The sequence below is a fragment of the Salvelinus fontinalis genome, chromosome 2, assembly GCF_029448725.1.
Source record: "Salvelinus fontinalis isolate EN_2023a chromosome 2, ASM2944872v1, whole genome shotgun sequence".
NCBI lineage: Eukaryota > Metazoa > Chordata > Actinopteri > Salmoniformes > Salmonidae > Salvelinus > Salvelinus fontinalis.
In genome coordinates, this window is record NC_074666.1 from 30773437 (window position 1) to 30792884 (window position 19448).

The 19448-nt window shown below is 43.0% G+C and overlaps 1 protein-coding gene and 1 pseudogene across 1 annotated transcript; both read left to right on the top strand.

The window, feature by feature from the left end:
- Positions 1 to 2286: 2286 nt before the first annotated feature.
- LOC129816413 (ependymin-2) lies at positions 2287 to 4443 on the top strand. The gene is made up of 6 exons (XM_055870877.1): positions 2287 to 2472; positions 2655 to 2686; positions 2981 to 3121; positions 3307 to 3493; positions 3672 to 3756; positions 3961 to 4443. The coding sequence occupies exons 1-6, from the start codon at positions 2385 to 2387 to the stop codon at positions 4091 to 4093; spliced, it is 666 nt and encodes a 221-aa protein (XP_055726852.1). The 5' UTR covers positions 2287 to 2384; the 3' UTR covers positions 4094 to 4443.
- A 711-nt stretch (positions 4444 to 5154) lies between these two features.
- On the top strand, positions 5155 to 19352 carry LOC129816417 (pannexin-1-like; annotated as a pseudogene).
- Positions 19353 to 19448: the final 96 nt, after the last annotated feature.

Genomic DNA, 19448 nt, shown 5'->3' on the forward strand with positions numbered 1-19448 from the left:
CAGGCCAGTGCGGGGAGGTGGAATAACCCGCACTGGGCTGTGCTGGCGAACCGGGGACACCATGCGTTAGGCTGGTGCCATGTACACCGGCCTGAGGAGACGCACTGGAGACCAGCTGCGTTGAGCCGGCTTCATGGCACCTGGCTCGATGCCCACTCTAGCCCGGCCGATACGTGGAGCTGGGATGTACCGCACCGGGCTATGCACACGTACAGGAGACACCGTGCGCTCGTCCGCATAACACGGTGTCTGCCCGTACTCTCGCTCTCCACGGTAAGCACACACCTCAGGGCGAGTATCGTGTATACTACGCCAAACCAACAGCTCTCTCTCTTCGCTATCCTCCAATATTACCAACAACTCATTGAATGTCACATAATCTCCCATCCTTTCACTTTCCTCCAATCTGTCCAATAACTCCTCCACATTCTCCGACTCGTACCTCAATTTCGCCAACTGCTCCTTATGGTAAGCACGGGGAACTGGCTCAAGTCTCCTACTTGACCCAGCTACACTCCCCGTGTCCCCCCCAAGAAATGTTTGGGGGGGCCTCTCGGGCTTCCAGCCGCTCTGCCTTGCTAGCTCCTGCTGCTGCCGCTGCTGCCGCTGCTTCCCCTTACCACGCTGCTTGGTCCGAGTATGGTGAGTGGTTCTGTAACGGTTTTCTTCCGTTGGTAAAGGAGAGGACCAAAATGCAGCGCGGCTAGTGTTCAACATGTTTAATAAACAAAAAGACGATAACGTGAACAATATACAAAATACAAAATAACAAATGTGAAAACCGAGACAGTCCTATCTGATGCAGAACACAAAGACAGAAGACATCCACCCACCAACCCCAACACAAAACAAGCCACCTAAATATGGTTCCCAATCAGAGACAATGACAAACACCTGCCTCTGATTGAGAACCATATCAGGCATACATAAAAATGAACAAACTAGACACACAACATAGAATGCCCACCCAGCTCACGTTCTGACCAACACTAAAACAAGTAAAACACACAAGAACTATGGTCAGAACGTGACAAGCACGCCCACAACATGATGCTGCCACCCCCGTGCTTCACGGTTGGGATGGTGTTCTTCGGCTTACAAGCCTCCCCCTTTTTCCTCCAAACATAACGATGGTTATTATGGCCAAACAGTTCTATTTTTGTTTCTTCAGACCAGAGGACATTTCTCCAAAAAGTACGATCTTTGTCCCCATGTGCAGTTGCAAACCGTAGTCTGGGTTTTTTATGGCAGTTTTGGAGCAGTGGCTTCTTCTTTGCTGAGCGGCCTTTCAGGTTATGTCGATATAGGACTTATTTTATTGTGGATATAGATACTTTTGTACCTGTTTCCTCCAGCATCTTCACAAGGTCCTTTGCTGTTGTACTGGGATGGATTTGCACTTTTCGCACCAAAGTACATTCATCTCTAGGAGACAGAATGCGTCTCCTTCCTGAGCGGTATGACGGCTGCGTGGTCCCATGGTGTTTATACTTGCTTACTATTGTTTGTACAGATGAACATGGTGCTTTCAGGCGTTAGGAATGGCTCCCAAGGATAAACCAGATTTGTGGAGGTCTACAATATTTTTCTGAGGTCTTGGCTGATTTCTTTTGATTTTCCTATGATGTCAAGCAAAGAGGCACTGAGTTTGAAGGTAGGCCTTGAAATACATCCACAGGTAAACCTCCAATTGACTCAAACGAAGTCAATTAGCCTATCAGAAGCTTCTAAAGCCATGACATAATTTTCTGGAATTTTCCTAGCTATTTAAAGACACAGTTATCTTAGTGTATGTACATTTCTGACCCATTGGAATTGTGATACAGTGAAACAATCTGTCTGTAAACAATTGTTGGAAAAATTACTTGTGTCATGCACAAAGTAGATGTCCTAACTGACATGCCAAAACTATAGTTTGTTAACAATACATTTGTGGAGTGGTTGAAAAAACTGTTTTAATGACTCCAACCTAAGTGTATGTAAACCTCCGACTTCAACTGTAGCACAAGATGCTGACAAGACAGGGGACACACAAGGACAGAACAGGACACACAATGGCAAGGCAGACCATTACTTCATAGTGACTCCATGTGGCTTGTCCTTAAGTCCCTGTTTATGCAGATGTTGTTTGTCAGGGTCCACGTGGAAGGAAAGGTCAGCAAGTTTAAACCACCCCTTGTCTCTTTCCAAAACATTCTTCCATTGTTACAGACACTGTGGGGGTTGGACCCATAGAGGTGTTCTGTTTAATCCCATGGTTGGACACTATAAAAGGACCAGTGTCCCTCCATCCTGTCACAGTTCCTGGAACCGCTTGGAGTCGTGATCATCCTCTCTGAGTTGTGTAAGTTTGAGTGTTAACCTCAGTCTCCCTCCACAAGAAGATGCAGGACTTCGCCTTCGCTGCCCTTTCCATCTGGCTGTGTCTGGGTGCCACCGCCCTGGCAGAGTCCCACGGCCCACAACACTGCAGTAAGGATTATCTGCTCTATATCTACTTGTAGTAGTTAATAGAAAACTGCTGTTACTTGTATGCCTATTTCTGTAATATCGTCAAGGTTCATAGATTTGACAGTCTCTAACTTAAATTATACCTATATGTCTACATATCTCTGAGTTTTAAAATCTGTTTAAATGCCGTTTTTGTCTTTTAGCATCACCTAATATGACTGGGGTCCTGACTGTGGTGAGTTGTCCATTAATCCATTAACCATTATCAATGTCCAGTTTCATGTAAGGATACCGTGTGGCTATATTTCCATTATTTCAAAACCAAACCAGACATTCAGCTCAGGCAATCCTGTTTTAGTCCACTGATGTTTTTGCAGGTACAGAATGGGGTCATACTCATCTCTCTCTCTCTCTCTCTCTCTCTCTCTCTCTCTCTCTCTCTCTCTCTCTCTCTCTCTCTCTCTCTCTCTCTCTCTCTCTCTCTCTCTCTTTATATCTTCCTCTCGCTCTTCCTCTCTTGATAAAACAGATGGCCCTTACAGGAGGTGAAATCAAGGCAACTGGACATTACAGCTACGACTCTACGGACAAGAAGCTACGTTTCACTGAAAGTGAGATGCACCTCAACAAGACTGAGCATCTGGAGGACTACCTGATGCTATTTGAAGAGGTAACACTGAGAACTAACAGAAATAAACACTTATAAGACAACATTTCAGTTGAGTCTAACCCAATTGTAATGCAGATCAGCTGCTTTATAACATCAAAGTATACATGTATAACACACTTGTTACTATGGTTATGACACAGCATTGTCATAACCGAGTCTTCCTCCATCTCTACCATCTCTCTCAGGGGGTCTTCTATGACATTGACATGAAGAACCAGTCCTGTAAGAAGATGCCTCTGCACTCTCATGCTCACGCTCTTGAACTCCCCGCTGGTGCAGCCCATCAGGTTGAGCTGTTTTTGGGGAGTGACACTGTTCAGGAGGAGAACATCAAAGTGAACATATGGATGGGATCCGTGGCAGAGACTAAGGGTAATTATGATACACATTAGGAGTCAGACTGTCAATGTGATTTTCATTAATGAAGTAATACATTATATATATGATATATACTGTATATGGTTTATATAGCAAGGCTATTGAGGTGTATCAAAGCATTCACATACAGTATATGTCAGTCCTTCTGTCTGTCTATCTATCTGATCTCCAGGCCAGTATTCTGTGTTAACTACTGTGGGAGAATGTCTACCACTCAGTACTTTCTACTCAACTGACTCCATCACACTCCTCTTCAGGTGTGTGACATACTTTTAACTTGCTTAAAGCAGTGGTAAGGTCACTGACATGTATGTAAAGTATGCTGCTACCATATTGCCCTATTACAGTACTAGATTTATTTGAAGATTGTAGATTTTGTTCTACACTGTATATCTGATTGTGCTTATGGTGTAGGTTCTTGCATGCCCGAAATATTCATGTGATTTGTCTTTTTCTTACAGCAATTCTGAAGTGGTCACTGAGGTGAAGGCCCCTGAAATGTTCACTCTGCCGTCTTTCTGTGAGGCTGTGGAGCTGGAGGAGACTCCAAAGGGCCAGAAGAATGACTTCTTCAATATTTTCAACACTGTCTGATACAGTGGCACCAGGACCTCCAGCCCCAACCAACCAAGAGCCTGGCAAGCTAATCCACCTAGATGTTTCTCTCACTCTAATGACTACATTTGAGTGTTTTATTACGATCTTTCCTCTTCTGTTAGATAAGATCTGTATTATAATTTACTTTCTTTGTTGATTCCCCTTTGAAGACATTGCATAAAAGATGGATCAGATGTAAAAAGGAAAGGTAATTTCAAGTTGTCATGTTAATGTAATCTCTACATTTGAACAGGATAGATGGACATATAACGTTTGTACCTTACACTAACAATCTGTCACTTTAAGGTCTGCATAGGCAAATAAGATAATAAAAACTCCAAATCTTTTCCAGTCTCCAAATGTATTTTTTTTATTACCCAAGTCATCTTCAACATCTTCCTCAAGCATACATAAGAATATCTCTTAACCTCTAGCTGAAACTAATTGCAGCAACGTAGCATCTAGCCCCTGTAGCCCACATTGGCTAAACTCTAGTCTCATTAATTAGTCATGCCTTTGATCCAGAACAATAGACTCACTGTCTTTGTCTGTCAGTATTTCTGGGTTAGGTTTACATAAAATGTATTTCACAGACATGGTCACTTGTGGCCTGTTGTAAATGGGGTTCGAAATAACTTTTAAACTATTTCTGGTTAACAGAGAGGGATGTGATACCTGAAAGGCAATGAAGTCATTAAACCCAAAACAAGCAGGGAGACAGAGCGTGAACCCTATCTGGGGTGAGTTGCTGAGCATGAGGCCAGCTGCTGTCCTTGGTGCTGCAGCTGCCAGGGCTGGGACAGTGTGACTGAATGGGACCCTCCAAACATGCTGAAATGTGTAGGCCTACTGGCCCATTTCAGCATCACCACATGGGGCCCACTGCATGGCAGCAGTTGCAGCAGTGGGGGACTAGTCCATGTATGAAATTAAACTGTCATAGCAACGCTATGAATCAGGCCTACCTAATTTATTCCTGGAGGAGAGAACATTATTTTGTTTTCTGTAACACTAAGTGCGTGGACTTAATTGCATATATGGCCGTGGACCTAGGCAAGTCACAGGTAATCAGTCTGGCACTGCTTTTCCATTGACAGTAAAATAATAATAGGCTGTGAGCGTTGAGGTGGGTCACGTATCGATCACCCCTTTGCCGCTAGCCCATCCGTGCAAGTCTAGACCTTGAGTAACAGGAATAATTGAATGCACTTTCAGATAAGGAACATGTTTGTTGTTAATTAATTACAGTAAAGCTTAGTTCCTCGCGGTCTTCATAGCAAATAGGCCTAATGTGCGTAATAACGTGGGACATCGGCTTGCTATTCGGATGAACGATACATTTTAACTGGCGATTACTTTGAAATTGGTCACACGGTGACTATTTCACATTGAACCATGGCGATTGCACACGTTGCTACAGAATACGTTTTCTCCGACTTTTTATTGAAGGATCCAACACAGTCGAAGCACAAAGGAGTGCGTCTGGAGCTGGCGGTAGACAAAATTGTAACTTTCATCGCGGTTTGTCTCCCTTTGTTACTTATTTCGCTCGCGTTTGCCCAGGAGGTGTCAGTAGGTGAGTTGAATTACTGATAGACTATCAGAACACATGCTAAAATGTTAAAATCGGTCGGATAAAAGCATCTGGGTCAAACATAGAAATGGATAAAATAGCATTATCTGTAGAATTAGAGCACATCAGAGCAGACTATTGGTTATCGGCGGACAAACTCTGTCTTTCTGTGTTTAGTTCGAGCAGTCCACTGCAGTCAATCACTGTAGGCCTAAAATATAAAACACTGCTTCAATGATTTCAGTGCCAATATTTACACGAAAGGATTCTTGCATTCTCATCAGATGATCTCGCAAACATGTCTAATCCCTGGGTCGTTCTATGTCTGCTTCATAGAGCCCATAACTGCAATTCAGACCACCACCATCTGTCAAAGGAAAACAGGCTATTTTACTGAAATGTGTCGCCCCAGATTAACCTATCCAATATTGTTAAATGTTGATCTTGTTAAAACAGCTGTGTTGCTTGTCTCTCCAAATGTAGTCTTAGTTACATTTTAGCCTTCTTGTCCTGTGTGTTGTTCGAGAGCAGGCTCACCGTGCCGCCAATCTGCGTGAAGCAACAGTTAGATTGTAGCTCTTTGAAAATGACTCAACCTCGTAAACTAATCCACACGCTCCCACACCTCTCCTTTCACTGCTTTCTATATTTTATCCTTTCTCTAAAAATATTTATACTGAATAAAGTGACTGAGAGGTTGCAGGTAGATAAACAGGTCTGTGAGTGAAGATATAGCCTAATTAGAGCAAATGAAATCACATGGGAAAATAATTGAAGTCTAATGCTGAGTTCCAGGCTAATTGTCAGTGTGGCAGTGTGTCTATATCAGCCATAGAGATCCATTATGTTCCGTTTGATTCTGTAGTAACAGCACTGTAAACACTCCCTGCTCTCATCTATTCTTCTGCAGACTACACATGTATTATGTGTACATGACAGTTTTGGCAGGGATCCATGGGGTTTGGGGTGGCAGTGACTTTTTCTGTGCTTTCCATAGGCCATCCCAGCAACATGTTTCACCAAAGAAACGGATTTGCGCTGTGGATGTGTGATCCAAACATATGTGTGAAATAACATAGATAATATATTTATTATCAAGAATGAAAGCATTTTAGTTAGTATTTAAAGGGTTACGCATCAAGCAAATAACTAGGATACAGTGGAAATCTATTTATTTTTGCCGTCCAACCTCTGCACTATGGGACAACAACAAGCACATAAATAACTGGAGGGGACAGTTACTGACAGAAACTCAACGTCCACTGGAAACTGTCCACTGCCCACCACCAACTGAGAAAGTAGATAACAGCTAGAGCCCACACTGGTCCTATTTCAAATCAAATCAGTTTATTACAAGTTTATTTGTCACATGCGCCGAATACAACAGGTGTAGACCTTACAGTGAAATGCTTACTTACAGGCTCTAACCAATAGTGCAAAAAAGGTATTTCCTGTGTCTTCTTCCTTCAACACTAGGCTGTGTACACTTACTATTCTTTCCATTCTGGAGTGGCCCATTCTAACCCTGTACTCCAATCCCTTTATGTCGGAATGCAGGTACCCAGATCAGCTGTTTTGCCTCTACGAACTTCTCGCGGCGACAAGCGGCCTATGTTGACTCCTTCTGCTGGGCGGAGGTGCAGGAGCAGCAACCCAGCATTGTTGGAGTCAAGGGCGCGCCCCTGTGGCTGCACAAGGTACAGACCCTCCTCAGTTATCCAAGACCAATATGAGGACGTGCCCTGTGTCCCAATTCTCCTACCTTTCTCAAAGTGTGCATTTGTCCTCTTCTCCCCTTGCACAACTCACAAGTGTTTACTTACTATAGGGAAGAACGTAGAGAATTGGGACACAAAGGTGGACTGTGTGGATTCAACATACAAAAAGCCATAATGTACTGTATTATTGTGGGTCAGTGGTCGGAGTGAAGGGGAGCTTCAGTCAGTATGAGTGTGATTGATCTGTTAATGTGGCCCTAACAGTTATGGCTGCATGGGGAGTTGTTGAATAACGCTTTTCACTGGTAATCTCAACGCAGCATCACATTTGGAATATTTATGATTGTGGTACCCACCTAAACTCTCAGGAGCAGGGCTTAAATCAGGCCACACTGTCAAGTAGAGTCAACACTCTTCATCTACATTAAGCCAGCAGCATACCACCCTTCATACCACTGCTGGCTTGCTTCTGAAGCTAAGCAGGGTTGGTCCTGGTCAGTCCCTGGATGGGAGACCAGATGCTGCTGGAAGTGGTGTTGGAGGGCCAGTAGGAGGCACTCTTTCCTCTGGTCTAAAAAAAATATCCCAATACCCCAGGGCAGTGATTGGGGACACTGCCCTGTGTAGGGTGCCGTCTTTCGGATGGGACGTTAAACGGGTGTCCTGACTCTCTGAGGTCATTAAAGATCCCATGGCACTTATCGTAAGAGTAGGGGTGTTAACCCCGGTGTCCTGGCTAACTTCCCAATCTGGCCCTCAAACCATCATGGTCACCTAATAATCCCCAGTTTACAATTGGCTCATTCATCCCCCTCCTCTCCCCTGTAACTATTCCCCAGGTCGTTGCTGCAAATGAGAACGTGTTCTCAGTCAACTTACCTGGTAAAATAACGGTAAAATAAATAAATAAAATTAAAGCCCTATTACCATAGACTCTACAATTATAATTATGCAGCCTCTTCTCAGACGACTGGGAGAGATACTTAGAGGGTTTCTTGATGAGATGAATAATATCTCCATATGCAGGTTTAATAATAATCCAATCAAATCGAATTTTATTTGTCACATGCGCCAAATACAACAGGTGCAGACCTTACAGTGAAATGCTTTCTTACAAGCCCTTAACCAACAATGCAGTTTTAAGAAAAATAAGTGTTAAGAAAGTATTTACTAAATAAACAAAGTTTTGAAAAAAATAAGAAAAAATACATAAAATAAAAGAGGAACAATAAAATAACAGTAATGAGGCTATATACAGAGGTAATTGAGGTAATAGTTTGGTAGAGGTAAAGTGACTATGCATAGATAATAAACATAGAGAAGCAGCAGCGCTGTGCGGTAAAAGAAAGAACAGTCTATGACTAGGGTGACAGGAGTTTTTGCCAATTTTTAGGTCCTTCCTATAATAATATCTCCATAATGCATGTCATTATGTTATAATCTGTCCTTGTAGTCGAGGAATTACAATCACCACCGGTTAGAAGGAGAATTTAACATCTAAATTGGAGTGACATTGTTCAAAACTTTCCCAAACGTTGAGTCACAACATTCATCATAGTTCCAGGTGTATTAATTTGGTTTACTTCTGTGGCTCATACCAATGTGGGTCACACCAATCTTCTGTATTTTCTACAGTCAGTTCATGTGGATTTGTCATCTTTCTGGTTCTCATTTTTAAATGAGTCATGCAATTCTTGCTTTCTTTTTGGTTCCCTCTCTCACCCTCTTTTATTCCCCTCTGCCCTCCTCTTCCAGTTCTTCCCCTACATCCTCCTGTTGTTGGCCATCCTCATGTACATCCCTGCTCTGTTCTGGCGCTTCATGGCTGCCCCCCACCTCTCCTCTGACCTCAACTTCATCATGGAAGAGCTGGACCGCTCCTATAACCGAACCATCAGACTGGCCAAAAGCCTGGCCTCATCTATAGACACCAAAAATGTCTCTGACGACCCCCCCAGATAAACACTGCAGGGAGACCTTGATCACTTCGAGCCTCCATCAACTTTAGATTACTTAGGTTAATTCTTTCTCTCTTCCACCTGAGCTCAAGACTCCTAAGGGCCAGATGTGCTAAGCATTTGCACTCTTTTTTTCAAAAGTGAGAATAAAGTTTAGGATATAAGATAGTATAGTGATAATGGCTCGTTCAGAATAACAAATAATGGAATCTATAGAGGTAAAAGGAATTTTTGTTTGCTTATGTTAGCCTGCTAGTTATGCAGTCTGAAACAATGTTGGACTGATATAGTTAAAACAGCAGAGAGTTGTTTGCCTGCGGCTGTAGAGGTAAACCTGACGTTTCTCCCCCATTAGTTTCATTAACAGGATGGCTTAGCGTAGAAACACATCAGAAAAACACACCATGACCTTTTCAGAACAGCTACTGTTGCCTCACAATGTTCTCATTTCCAGATGTCCATCAATGGAGTGTAGTGCCATCAGAGGACAAAGAGTTCCTATGACAGTTTGTGAGAAACTGTGAGAGTTTTAGATTAGATAAAATGTTCAATATTTTAATTGAGAGGATCAGAGAGAAAGAGAGAGAGAAACTTTATTAGTCAGAAGAAAAAGTAGTAAGAAATGGACTGATTTGAAAAAAATAGTTGAAATAATTTGTTTGGCTTGGCACCAGTGGAGACTATGCTGAACCCAGCCAGGCTATCAGATACAGTGTGTCTCTTTGTCTGAACTTGATATTGTAACGGTAGTCCTCCTCCTCTTCATCCGAAGAGGAGGAGCATGGATTGAACCAAAACGCAGCTTCTAAAGTTGACATATTTATTTACAGAAAACACGAAAACACGAACTTCACTATAACCTAACAAAACAACAAAACGGAGTAGACAAACCTGGACATGCGAACTCACATACAACGCAGAACTCACGAACAGGAAAATAGACTACACAAAAGAACGATATACAAAACAAACCGAACAGTCCCGTATGGTGCGACAAACACTGACACAGGAGACAACCACCCACAACGAACACTGTGAAACAACCTACCTAAATATGACTCTCAATTAGAGGAAAACGCAAAACACCTGCCTCTAATTAAGAGCCATACCAGGCAACCCTTAAACCAACATAGAAACAGAAAACATAGAATGCCCACCCAAACTCACGTCCTGACCAACTAACACATACAACAAACTAACAGAAATAGGTCAGGAACGTGACAGATATAGGCAGAACTGTTCATTAGATCAGTAATAGAGAGTGGGGGAATATGCTCAACTCTATTTTATTCAATAAACAGTGCTTAGAAGAATGCTGCAGTAGCCTAGGGTCAAATTGCATAGTAGAACTATAAAAAATATATCCAGCACTCACTTGATGAAGTTGCATCGATTCTTAAAAATATAATGTAATGCACGCATATGTACAAACACGCTCAAATTAATCATGTAGGTTAGCTCAGAGATTTTGCCTCAAATACACAAAATAAATGTAACACAACTGCATCACAGTGATGCCGGTCCCTTTTTCTAGAACATATACTATCCGGCTCCACCTAATCTCCTTGTGGTGTGTTGTGATGGCAGTGCCCTGGACCTGACTGAGGGCTGCTTTAAATACCCCCTGGTGGAGCAGTACCTGAAGACCAAACGTTTCTCCCGCTGGCAGGTGGTGAAGTACGGCGTGTTGGGTGTTTACCCTGCTCACCCTGCTGTTGGCCTGTCTCAACCTTGGTTACTACATCCGCCTGGCCTCCTTCACCGATGAGTTTGCCTGTGATGTGCCGGACGGGGTTGCTGAGGAACAACAGTGCGGTGGCGGTGCAGTGTAAGCTGCTGGCGGTAGGGGTGTTCAGGCTGCTAAGCTAAATCAACCTGGGAGTGTACATCCTGCTGTCTCCCCTGGTGGTGTACGCTACCCTGGGCCCGGCCACACAGAGCTCACGCTTCCTCCGGCCCTACGAGATGTTGCCAACCTTCGATGCTCTGGACCTGGATACAACCTTCTACAACGACCTCAGCATGTACCTGCTCTTCCTGGAGGATAACCTCAGTGAGTTTAAGTCTTGTACGTGTCTGCAGGTGGGTAACAACACTTCAATATGTGTTTAGTCAAATTATATGGTAATTTATGCAGAAACATTTATCCATGCATTTGTTACTTCTAGGTTAGACTACTGCAATGCTCTACTTTCCGGCTACCCGGATAAAGCACTAAATAAACTTCAGTTAGTGATAAATACGGCTGCTAGAATCCTGACTAGAACCAAGAAATTTGATCATATTACTCCAGTGCTAGCTTCCCTACACTGGCTTCCTGTTAAGGCAAGGGCTGATTTCAAGGTTTTACTGTTAACCTATAAAGTGTTACATGGGCTTGCTCCTACCTATCTTTCTGAGTTGGTTCTGCCGTGCATACCTACACGTACGCTACAGTCACAAGACGCAGGCCTCCTAATTGTCCCTAGAATTACTAAGCAAACAGCTGGAGGCAGGGCTTTCTCCTATAGATCTCCATTTTTATGAAACGGTCTGCCTACCCATGTGAGAGACGCAGACTCGGTCTCAACCTTTAAGTCTTTACTGAAGACTTATCTCTTCAGTAGGTCATATGATTGAGTGTAGTCTGGCCCAGGAGTGTGAAGGTGAACGGAAAGGCTCTGGAGCAACGAACCGCCCTTGCTGTCTCTGCCTGGCCGGTACCCCTCTCTCCACTGGGATTCTCTGCCTCTAACCCTATTACAGGGGCTGAGTCACTGGCTTACTGGTGCTCTTTCATGCCGTCCCTAGGAGGGGTGCGTCACTTGAGTGGGTTGAGTTACTGACGTGATCTTCCTGTCTGGGTTGGCGCCCCCCCCTTGGTTTGTGCTGTGGTGGAGATCTTTGTGGGCTATACTCGGCCTTGTCTCAGGATTGAAAGTTGGTGGTTGAAGATATCCCTCTAGTGGTGCGGGGGCTGTGCTTTGGCAAAGTGGGTGGGGTTATATCCTTCCTGTTTGGCCCTGTCCGGGGGTATCATCGGATGGGGCCACAGTGTCTCCTGACCCCTCCTGTCTCAGCCTCCAGTATTTATGCTGCAGTAGTTTATGTGTCGGGGGGCTAGGGTCAGTTGGTTATATCTGGAGTACTTCTCCTGTCTTATCCAGTGTCCTGTGTGAATTTAAGTATGCTCTCTCTAATTCTCTCCTTCTCCCTTTCTTTCTCTCTCTCGGAGGACCTGAGCCCTAGGACCATACGTCAGGACTACCGGGCATGATGACTCCTTGCTGTCCCCAGTCCACCTGGCCTTGCTGCTATTCCAGTTTCAACTGTTCTGCCTGCGGTTATGGAACCCCTACCTGTCCCAGACCTGCTGTTTTCAACTCTTAATGATCGGCTATGAAAAGCCAACTGACATTTATTCCTGATTATTTTTTGACCATGCTTGTCATTTATGAACATTTTGAAAATTTTGGCTCTCTCTAATTCTCTCCTTCTCTCTTTCTTTCTCTCTCTCGGAGGACCTGAGCCCTAGGACCATACGTCAGGACTACCGGGCATGATGACTCCTTGCTGTCCCCAGTCCACCTGGCCTTGCTGCTATTCCAGTTTCAACTGTTCTGCCTGTGGTTATGGAACCCCTACCTGTCCCAGACCTGCTGTTTTCAACTCTTAATGATCGGCTATGAAAAGACAACTGACATTTATTCCTGATTATTATTTGACCATGCTTGTCACTAATGAACATTTTGAACATCTTGGCCATGTTCTGTTATAATCTCCACCCGGCACAGCCAGAAGAGGACTGGCCACCCCTCATAGCCTGGTTCCTCTCTAGGTTTCTTCCTAGGTTTTGGCCTTTCTAGGGAGTTTTTCCTAGCCACCGTGCTTCTACACCTGCATTGCTTGCTGTTTGGGGTTTTAGGCTGGGTTTCTGTACAGCACTTCGAGATATTAGCTGATGTACGAAGGGCTATATAAAATAAACTTGATTTGATTTGATTTAGCAGTGACCATGTGCTGCTCATTTGGGTTTTTAAGTAATAACTTACAAGCATTGAGTCATTGAAAGCACAATAGATCCAAGAAGTAGATACATCCCCTTTAAATGTTTATATTTGTTTTCGTTGTCAATCAAACACAATTCAATATTACTTTTGTAATACAGTAAATGAATAGTGGATTGCCTGTCTTTGGGTAGTGTCCACTTTGCAAAATATGTTTGGAATTATGTTATCCCGTAGTGACATTATTTAAAGTCTGGTATTACCTTGAGGTATCAGCATGTGCATTTATGTGCTGTGTATCATTTGCTACAGGTCCTGGAGCTGCTGAGAGAGGGAGGTGGTGAGGCCTTTGACACCATGTGTCTGCTGCAGACTCTGGGCCAGGCGAAAACAGATGTGGTGGACGGGAAAAAATCCACTTCATACCAGGACAACAACGTCTCCATCCTGGGATCAGACCCGGGTCTGTAATGACGCCTTAAGCACTGCTATGCATTGCCTTAGACCGCTGTGCCACCCGGGAGGCCCATTTAAAGTCCATTTGATTTAGTCCTATTCTTTAATCTGGAGTTTTGGTTGAGATGGAGACATGATTCCAACATATCAATTATTAATTTGTAGACAAACTGGAATGAATGTCAGACTAAGTCAGTACCATAGATGGAACTATCCAAGCAGAAGATAAATATCCTTCAAATGTTAATGTTCGGTTGCGTTGACAACCAAACACAATTCAATATCACTGTGAAATATAATAAATAGCCTATTAAATTGTCGACAAGTTAACAAATTATATGTTTGATTCACATCTCCAACTCAACCAAAAGAAAGGTAAAGAATGGGATTAAGCCAGTGGCTCAGATGGAACTATCCAAGCAGTAGATACATCCCCTTTAAATGTTCATATTTGGTTGCGTTGTCAATCAAACACAATTCAATATTACTTTTGTAATACAGTAAATAGTAGATAGGCGGAGGCAGTAAATAGCCTGCATATTCAAGATAGCATGCATAGGTCGTCGCAGGTCTGTGGAGATCTTCACAACTGCTGTAATAATCTATGCAGATTGTCGAAAGGCATTGAACGGTGAAAAAGAAATGCAGTGGGGTTTGTTTCATGGTGTGATACAGGAACTCAAGTCCTTTTGTTCTTCCGATCTGGAATACCTCCCCATCAAATGCCGATCTCATTACCTCCTGAAAAAAAAAACTTTGGTCATCGTCACTGCCGTGTATATTCCCCCCAAGCTAACACTGTGACAGCTCTCAAGGAACCACAATGGACTGTGCAAACTGGATACCGCATATGCTGAGGCTGCATATTTTGTAGCTGGGGAACTTAATAAAATAAATCAGAGGAATACTATCAAAATTCTATCAACACATCTCCTGTGCGAAACGCGCAACACTGACCCTAGATCATTGCTATTCTCTCTTCCGGGACAGGTACAAGGCCCTCCCCCGCCCTCCCTTCGGCAAATCAGATCACGCCTCCGTTCTGCTCCTCCCCACATATAGTCAGAAACTTAACTTTTTATGGCTGCAGGGGCAGTATTGAGTAGCTCTGATAAAAGGTGCCCATTTCAAACGGCCTCGTACTCAATTCTTGCTCGTACAATATGCATATTATTATTACTATTGGATAGAAAACACTCTCTAGTTTCTAAAACCGTTTGAATTATATCTGTGAGTCAAACAGAACTCATTTGGCACAAACTTCCTGACCAGGAAGCGGAAAGTCTGAAATCGATGCTCTGTTCTACTTCCTGCCTATACATGGGCATGATACGTATTAGTATACGTGCACTTCATACACCTTCCCCTGGATGTAAAGAGGCGGTGAGAGAAGATATTTCGTGTTTATCTTGGTCTGAAGTGGAATACAAGCTCTTTGTATGACGTGTCCGCCCATTTCCTGTTTTCTGGAGAGCGCGAAAGGGGACTTGGATTTGCCTTCTGTTTAGCTGCCGTTATAGGCGACTAATATCTCCGGCTTTGATTTTATTTGATACATGTGACCATATCATCGTAAAGTATGTGTCACGTTCCTGACCTATTTCTGTTAGTTTGTTGTATGTGTTAGTTGGTCAGGACGTGAGTTTGGGTGGGCATTCTATGTTTTCTGTTTCTATGTTGGTTTAGGGTTGTCTGGTATGGCTCTCAATTAGAGGCAGGTGTTTGGCGTTTCCTCTAATTGAGAGTCATATTTAGGTAGGTTGTTCCACAGTGTTCGTTGTGGGTGGTTGTCTCCTGTGTTAGTGTTTGTTGCACCATATGGGACTGTTTCGTGCGTTCTTCGTTTTATGTAGTCATTTTTCCTGTTGTGCGTTCTTCGTGTTTTATGTAAGTTCGTATGTTCAGGTTTGTCTACATTCGTTTTGTTATTTTGTTAATTATTTCAAGTGGTTTCGTTTCGTGTTTTTCCCGTCTTGTTTAATTAAAATTATGTCATTTCAAAACGCTGCGCCTTGGTTCAATCCATGCTCTTCGGATAAAGAGGAGGAGGAACACCGTTACAGTATGTTTTTTCAATATAGTTTCATCAGATTATTGAAAATTTTTCTGGAGTTTTGCCGTGTTCCGTTCTCTTACGTTTGTTGACATGGAGAGCTTTGAGCCACTTGGCAAGTGTGGTTGCTAATTCAAGAGTGAAAATGAACATTCTAAATCCAAACAACGATTGTTCTTGACAAAGGACACCTTGTCCAACATTCTGATGGAAGATCACCAAAAGTAAGAAACATTTTATGATGCTATTTCATATATCTGTCGTGCATGTGAACTAGTTGCCGGCACCCAACTTTGGGGTACTCAGCTATACCGAAGCTGGATGTCGTAATGAAGTTATTTTTTAGAATTCTAACACTGCGATTTCATTAAGAACTAATGGATCTATCATTTCCTATACAACATGTATTTTTTAGTTATGTTTATGAATAGCTATTTGGTCAGAATATGTGTGTCAGAAAACGTGTCAGAAAAATATCGTTGCTGTTTAGACGTTGTGGAAAAAGTAGCTAAGATAGCAACATGTATAACCACTGATTTCAGCTCTAAATATGCACATTTTCGAACAAAACATAAGTGTATGTATCAGGACTGTCATCCGATAAAGAATATCAAGGTTAGTCAAAAATTATATATCTTTTACTGGTTTGTTACGATCGCTAACTTTTACTGCTGGGAAATGGCTTGTCTTTCTGGCTATTGTGGTAAGCTAATATAACGCTATATTGTGTTTTCGCTGTAAAACACTTAATAAATCGGAAATATTGGCTGGAATCACAAGATGCCTGTCTTTTATTTGCTGTACACTATGTATTTTTCAGAAATGTTTTATGATGAGTAATTAGGTATTTGACGTTGGTGTCTGTAATTATTCTGTCTGCTTTCGGTGCAATTTCTGATTGTAGCTGCAATGTAAACTATGATTTATACCTGAAATATGCACATTTTTCGAACAAAACATAGATTTATTGTATAACATGTTTGTTGGTTAGTTTGGTTGGTTCTTGGTTAGTTAGGTTGGCTTTGTGCATGCTACCTGTGCTGTGAAAAATGTATGTCCTTTTTTTGTATTTGGTGGTGAGCTAACATAAATATACGTGCTGTTTTCGCTGTAAAACATTTTGAAAATCGGACATGTTGTCACGTTCCTGACCTGTTTTCTGTTGTTTTGTATGTGTGTGATGGTCAGGGCGTGAGTTTTGGGTGGGCAGTCTATGTTTTCCGTTTCTATGTTGGTTTTGGGTTGCCTGGTATGGCTCTTAATTAGAGGCAGGTGTTTTGTGTTTTCCTCTAATTGAGAGTCATATTAAGGTAGGAGGTTCTCACTGTTTGTTTGTGGGTGATTGTCACTGTGTCTGTGTTTGTTGCACCACACGGTACTGTCTCGTTCGTTCGGTCGTTCCTGTTTGTGTTCCTCGTTTCATGTAAGTTCATAGTTTAGGTCTGTCTAGTTCGTTTTGTTGTTTTGTAAAATTATTCAAGTGTTCTTCGTGTGTTTAGTTTCGTCTTGTTAAATAAAGTTCATTATGTATTCACAACCCGCTGCGCCTTGGTCAACTCACTCACCGAAAGAGAGCCGTTACACATGTTGGCTGGATTCACAAGATGTGTACCTTTCATTTGCTGTATTGGACTTGTTAATGTGTGAAAGTTAAATATTAAAAAAATATATATTTTGAATTTCACGCCCTGCACTTGAGCTGGCTGTTGTCATAAGTGTACCGATGTCGGGCTTGCAGCCATAAGAAGTTAAACAGGAAGCTCCCGTGGTAAGGACTGTTCAACGTTGGTTTGACCAATCGAAATCTATGCTTCAAGATTGTTTTGATCATGCCGATTGGGAAATGTTCCAGGTCGCCTCTTTGAATAGTATCGACGTAAACACAATCAAAAACCGTGGATAGATGGCAGCATTTGTGCAAACTGAAAGTGCGAACCATCGCATTTAACCATGGCAAGGTGACTGGGAACATGGATGTGTACAAACAGACCAGATAAGACCTACGTAAGGCAATCAAAGAGGCAAAACAACAGTACAGGGACAAAGCGGAGTCGAAATTCAAGAGCTCAGATACGAGACGTGTTTGGAAGGGACTCCAGACAATCATGGTTTATAAAGGGAAAGCCAGCCATGTCGTGGACACCAACACCTCGCTCACGGGTGAGCTAAACAGCTTCTTCGTCCACTTCTTGGAAAAACAACAGAGCTGCTGACGTAGGCCTGTGACGCTTACGAGGACTGTGTGCTTTCATTCTCCTTGGCCGACGTAAGTAAGTAATTTAAGTGTGTTAACCCTCGCAAGGTTGCAGGCCCAAATGGAATACCAAGCCGCGTCCTCAGAGCATGTTCAGACCAGCTGGGTGGAGTGTTTACGGACATATTCAATCTCTCCATTTCCCAGTCTGTTGTCCCCACTTGCTTCAAGATGTCCACCATTGTTCCTCTACCCAAAAGAAAGCGAACGTAACTGAACTAAATGACTATCGCCCCGTAGCACTCACTTCCGTCATCATGAAGTGATTTGAGAGGCTAATTAATGTGTGAAAGTTAAATATTTCTAAAAAATATATTTTGAATTTCGCGCCCTGCACTTGAAGTGGCTGTTGTCATATTGTGCCCGGCTTCGAGCTTGCAGCCCAAAGAAGTTAATTTAGAACCGATAGCGGCCGTTGACAGTCTTTCTTTAAATTACTGTCGTTACATTACTATAGCAGCCGCGAACAACCTTGTTTTTCTAACAATAATATGTGTGTCAATATCGCAAAATTAACTTGCTAACAACCTGTAGTCGTATTAGCGTGTCTGTTGTCATCAACCTGAAACAGAGTACGCTGTCATTTGTCTTTTCAACGTTTTTTTATTCATCCTCAAAATGATAGCATCGAAGCAGACATTGACTTTTCACTGTGAAAGAGGCTTTTATCTATGTTGGTTGGTGATACGGATTCGCACACATCCTTGCACTTTGAAAAGCGATGATGTCGATGTGAGTGAAATAAGTGAACCGCAGATATGTGTTTGGTGCTGTCGATGTTTGATGCTGACTGAAATTTGGATAATAGCTCAAAGATTAGCAAGTAATGTCATAACTTGGTAAGTACAGGCGGGCACATCATCGGTGGATCTCTTATGATTGCTCTATATCTCATGGAAATAGTTGGTTTTTAGCTGTGTATAGTCACCTAATGACTTAGTTGTTTTGTATTGTATCAACCGATGTAATTCATATGGAAATGGCCGAAGCTGCTTGCTATAGCTAGCTAATCCCCGGTGTACACTAGCAGAAGATGCCGCGCGGTGAAACACCGCTTCCCATTTATTTCCAATGGAAGAAAAGGGGCGAGGGATCTTTGGGCGGTGGGAGGTGGTGAAAAATAAACTTTATCCAACTTTATGCAAATCACCAGCAGCGACTGCTGGACCACTAGCCTGAGGGGCGCCTCTGGACTGAGGGGCGGCTCTGGTGGCTCCTGACTGGCGGGCGGCTCTGGCGGCTCCTGACTGGCGGGCGGCTCTGGACTGCTCCTGACTGGCGGGCGGCTCTGGCGGCTCCTGACTGGCGGGCGGCTCTGGCGGCTCCTGACTGGCGGGCGGCTCTGGCGGCTCCT